The 4,963-nt window shown below is 46.9% G+C and overlaps 1 protein-coding gene across 3 annotated transcripts in view; it reads right to left on the bottom strand.

Moving 5' to 3' along the window:
• Nucleotides 1-1,236: 1,236 nt before the first annotated feature.
• The window catches only part of ap2m1b (adaptor related protein complex 2 subunit mu 1b), a 9,797-nt gene continuing 6,070 nt past the window's right edge, over nt 1,237-4,963 (bottom strand). For 2 of the 3 annotated variants that reach the window (XM_020621810.1, XM_020621807.1), the window contains 2 exons: nt 4,141-4,233; nt 2,137-3,994 (listed from right to left, as the gene is read on the bottom strand). In XM_020621810.1, coding sequence (XP_020477466.1) covers nt 4,149-4,233 — 85 coding nt within the window. In that variant the 3' untranslated portion in view covers nt 2,137-3,994; nt 4,141-4,148. Of the gene's footprint in view, nt 2,110-2,136; nt 3,995-4,140; nt 4,234-4,963 lie in introns of those variants that run through there. The other variant, XM_020621808.1, reaches the window with a different exon arrangement.

The raw sequence follows: 4,963 nt of genomic DNA, 5'->3' as shown, positions 1-4,963 counted from the left end.
AGGCACAGAGAGTCAAGGGAAACCAGGGCAGGACTGATGCTGGACATGTCTGTGGCAGAGTGGAGAACATGGAAATGGACTGGCTCATGCTGCAGCAGGGAACAGAGACCCAGTAGGAACTCTGTTAGGGGGCTGCTTCTGTCATGTCTTATAAAACAGGTTACAGTGCTGCTTGGTGCTGTGTGCAGCACTGGCACCCAAGAAGAGCTCCAGGTTCAGGGACAGTAAAGCTTCTTATCTTATTAAGTTTTAAAAAACAGTGAGCACACTAGGTACCACGGCTGACTCAGGTAAGTACGACCACTCTGGTAACATATACTGGCATCTACGTGGCAGGCACACAGGGGCTGAACACAGCAGAGTGAGCACCACCAGCCACAGCAGGGGACAGGCCAGTTGTGATCTCAGGAGCCAAACCAGTTCACCTCCAAGGGGCCGGGGTCATAACATTTAAACACAGGCGACTCCTGCTGTTCAAACAGGGTCGAGGAGCAGGGGAGGACACGGGTCCAAAGTTGGACTGGAGAGTCATGAGATCCCCGAGGACAGTCTGGCTGCTGGGTGGTCCCAACTCACCTGGCTGTGGACTGTACAGTCTGGTATCAGACAGAGGGGGGACTGTGCCAAAGAAAGAGTTGTCAGGCTTTGTCTTCTGGGTCCGTTTCCTGCTGCTACTTTCCTACAAAGTGTCCAGGAAAGCAGAGTGTGCAGCCACACAACTTTAGTTTGTGTTGCCTTTGTGAGACACTGAATTCTTCAGAGGCTCTGTTCAAACCTCATTGGCGGCAGCAGACTGCACCATCCGGGCCAGGAAACTCTGCAGCCACTCATCAGGTTTTTAACTTGTGACACGCCACAAAGATAAACAGAACTTGGCATGTTTCAGTAGAATCCAGTTCTGAAACAACAGTGTGTTACTGACTCACAAACTCAGTTGTGTCCCACAACCTGCTGCTCTCTCCTCCGCAGGGGTATCCCATCATGCCTCAGTGTTTCTGGCCAGGGTTCCGGGGCCCCTGGGGGCCTCATGGCAGCTGTCCAGCAGAGAGGAGCAGGGGACGGAGGAAGAGATGGACTTTCAGCCGGAGCTGAAGGACGAGGATTTAATTATAACTCTGTCCATTCACACATCACACATGCGCTGAGCACACACACAAAGACACACTGAACACCCACACACACACATATCCATCCACACTAAATAAACACAAAAACAGAAACGCACACACACAGCGTGGAGGTTCTCACGTCTTTTCACACAGGTTGTCATGGAAACGCCCTCCAGGTTTGAGGTCTGGGAGAAACTGAAGATGTCAGATTTCACTTGACTGATGTGCAAATAACGGACATTTTCACACACGTGTGAACAAGCCACGTCTGGCTAAAGCAGGACTGAGCACCAAGGCCGTGGTGTGATACATGCACTGTACGTCCTGCTCTCTGAGGACATACTTCACTACACTCGTCTGACTTTACAAACCAAACTTTGTATTTTTGTTTCCCCTTTATTCTTCTGTGTGACGCCTGTCGAGGCTGACAACCTCTTTGTCAGGGTGGCCTGGCTGAGACGGCAGCGTGACAACTTTACAACACAACAAGACACACACACACACACAAAGTAAACACAGACACGAAGGAACAACAAGGTTTAGTGAACTGACCCGTGCTGAGAACCAAGTTCAGTCAGCGAAGCCACGGTCACCGACTTAGTCTCTGTCTACAAACTGCTCAAATGCCTGCAGCGACAAACCAAGTTATTTTTGACCTTCTGTCAATAAAAAGTTTAATCAAATAATTCAGAAGTTAGATGGCAGGTTAACCAGTGACCCCTGATTCTGCTTTCTCTTTTCACCACCAGACACACAGAGACACTTCACACTGCTGCTTCGTCTTCCTGACAGCTCTCTGAGGGCAGGACCTGGCTTCTGATCACTAGGCTGGATTTTTACATGAACCCATATTCGCCCCGATTCTTTATTGGTTCATAGAACTGTTTTCCCCCGATGGCTGAAGCTCCTGGAGGAACATGTTGAAAGTCTGAAGTTCAGCCGATTCCTGCAGACCTCCCTGTTCAGACTTTGACCCTCTGAGCTGTGCTCACCTCTGTCTCTGTCAGGAACACACATCAGAACCAGAGTCAGTCAAACTCATTTTATTAGGAAAACAACGTGAAGCTGCAGCTGATTTACAGAAACATCTTCTCCACACTCACACAGTTTTACAACGTAATGTTACACAACACATCTGCATACAAAAAGTGTAAAAGTGGGGGCAGCTCTGGCTCAGGAGGAGGAGCGGGACGTCTCCTAACCGGAAGGTTGGCAGTTTGATTCCCGGCTTCTCCAGTCCACGTGTCAACGTGTCCTTGAGCAACACACCGAACCCCGAGTTGCTCCTTGTGATGTCAACGTTATGTGTGTGAATAAGCAAATAGTGTGAAGACGCTTTGAGCGTGCTGTAATGCAAAGAAAAGCGCTGCACACGTATAAGACTATTTAGCATTTAAAAAGGAAACATACAATAACAAACCCTCCTCTTCACCAGTCATCAATAAACCACACAAACATTGAGAGTGAGGCATGCTGGGTAACGACACTGACCACAGATTGACTATGAGACAGGAGGTCTCACTCTGTGCCTCTGTACTTCTTTACAAACCCAGAACAGGGATCGAAACCATAGCTGAAATGGTGCAATTGGTTCCAGTTTCTAAGCAGGTTAAAGGATCGGTTCACCCAAATGCTCTCTCAGCCCTGCGTCATGGTTTCAGTCCAGTTTCTAGAAATAAACATGCTCATGCCACCTGTGGCCACGCCTTTATGTTTTCTGGAATGTGACTGGCTACTCGGTGTCCCCACAGAGCTCAGTCCTCAGACAGGTGTGCACTCAGTGGAGTGTCCTGACAGATGATCTGATGTACTCAGGACAGACATGACACAGAGATAAAAAACATGTCTGAGACGTGACAGCTTCGTGAACAAGAGCACAGAATCCTGTTTCTGTCTGAGCAGAGGGAAGTGAATCCTGGGGTCCTTCTGGCCCCCAGTTTCATGTTAGATTTAGTGTTCTGTTAGAACAGGCAGTGAGTGAGCAGAGGACGACAACCTGTCCTGATCTGGGGAATCTACAGGATCAGAAGGTGAACATGGATCCATGAGGTCCAGGATGCTGCTGGAGCGTTTCCTCAGACCCTAGTTTAAACACCAGAGCTGAAACATCTGCAGCTGCACAAAAAGGCATCTGACAGGCTCCAAATGCAGCTGCACATCTTTAAGTCACTTAATGGGTTGACACCTGAACACGTTTCTAATATGCAGGTTAGGCTTTATGCTCCTTCTGCAGCTCTGAGATCCTCAGACTCTGGCCTCCTGGTCACTCCTCAGACGCTGCTTTTTCTGACACAGGCCAACATCTTTGGAAACATTTTCCAGAGGAAGTCGGGCTTCACACACAGCAAATATGTTGAAACATCACCTTAAAATCTACTTTTACAGGCTAACATGTATGTGTAGCCTGAAGAGTGTCATAAAGATTTGGCTGCTTTTATTTTTGTACTGTTTCTTTGGGGATGTTTTTGCATTGTTGTACAGCACTGTGCTAGAGAAACACCGTTAATATCAGAAAGTGCTGAAAGGGGTCCTTTCCAGACTTAGACAAGTGTACCCACCAAAGAGATGACTGACTGGTGACACAAACTGAAACCGGATGGACATCTCTGACTCTGACACGCACCTGGTCAGGTAACACATGACACACTTATAATGTTCTGACTGAATCATCACAGCACAAACTAGAACAGCAGTGATGTCACAGGGCATCTCTCCTTCCCATCAGCCCCAGCACCAACAGAAGTGGGGCGGAGTAAGCGTGTCTCATAGATCCCATTGCGTCCGATATAACAAACCCATTTAATGAGGTTGCGATCACTGTAGTTTAACTTTGGCTCAAAGATCTTCAGGAAGCAAATGTTCAGGCCTGATGGAGCAAAGGGCACCTGAGGAGGAGAGTGGAGGGAAGGAGCAGGAGGAGGAGGAGGCAGGGAGGAGGACAGAGGCAGGAGGGCGAGGAGGGGAGAGGTAATTAATTTTTAAAAAATTAATTAATATGAGGCCTCAGTCTGGAAACACTTTGTCTTCTCACCTCGAAGTTCATGGTTGTGTCCACTTCTTCTTGTCGTTTGTTGGCAGCAGCTCGATCTGTTGAGACTCCTTCGTCCCCGCCAAGTGTTTTATCCTGCAACACACATGACCAGTAGCAACACACTTGGTGAGCGCTTTGTTCTGCATCAAGGCAACGCAACTTTATTTATATAGCACATTTTATACACAGAAGCAGAAATGCTTTACAAAGGCAAGGAAATAAGTATTAAAAATAGTTAAGACAAAATAAGGATAAAACAATAGTTAAAATAAGATAAAATACATTAAATGTAAATAAAAACACACAACCAAAGAAACAAGGTCAAACAAAATCTAGGGTTCAGCACATCGAAGGTCATCAGAAAGCCGGTTCCGCCTGTGCGCAGCACAGCAGCTGAAAGCAGCTTCACCCTGTTTGGTTCTGACCCGAGGTTCTACCAGCTGACTGCTTGCTAAGGATCTCAGAGTCCTGATGGGTTTGGCTTCTTCAGGGAGATCAAACATTTGGCCCCATACCATTGAGAAAGTTTATAAATTAGCAGCAGCACTTTAAAAATTGATTCTGCAGTTCAGAACTTGGCAAGTTCTACAGTCGAAAATGTAAAACGGTGTCAGCTGCAGCCTATCAAGCCTCATTCACTGCCCAGTGAAATATACACTCAGCTATATGTTTATTACCCAGGTCACAGTTAAAGGTGGTGTGGTACTGGACTATATGACATTCAGAGGTGTATCTATTTTTTTTTGTCCCCAGCTACATACACGAGAGAGTCAGAATATTAGGAACACCTCAGAATATATTTACATTATATATATATATATAT

Source organism: Monopterus albus, unplaced genomic scaffold (genome assembly GCF_001952655.1).
Source record: "Monopterus albus unplaced genomic scaffold, M_albus_1.0 scaffold268.1, whole genome shotgun sequence".
Lineage (NCBI taxonomy): Eukaryota > Metazoa > Chordata > Actinopteri > Synbranchiformes > Synbranchidae > Monopterus > Monopterus albus.
The sequence above is the reverse complement of the archived record's forward strand: the minus strand, read 5'-3'. Positions and strand labels throughout refer to the sequence as shown.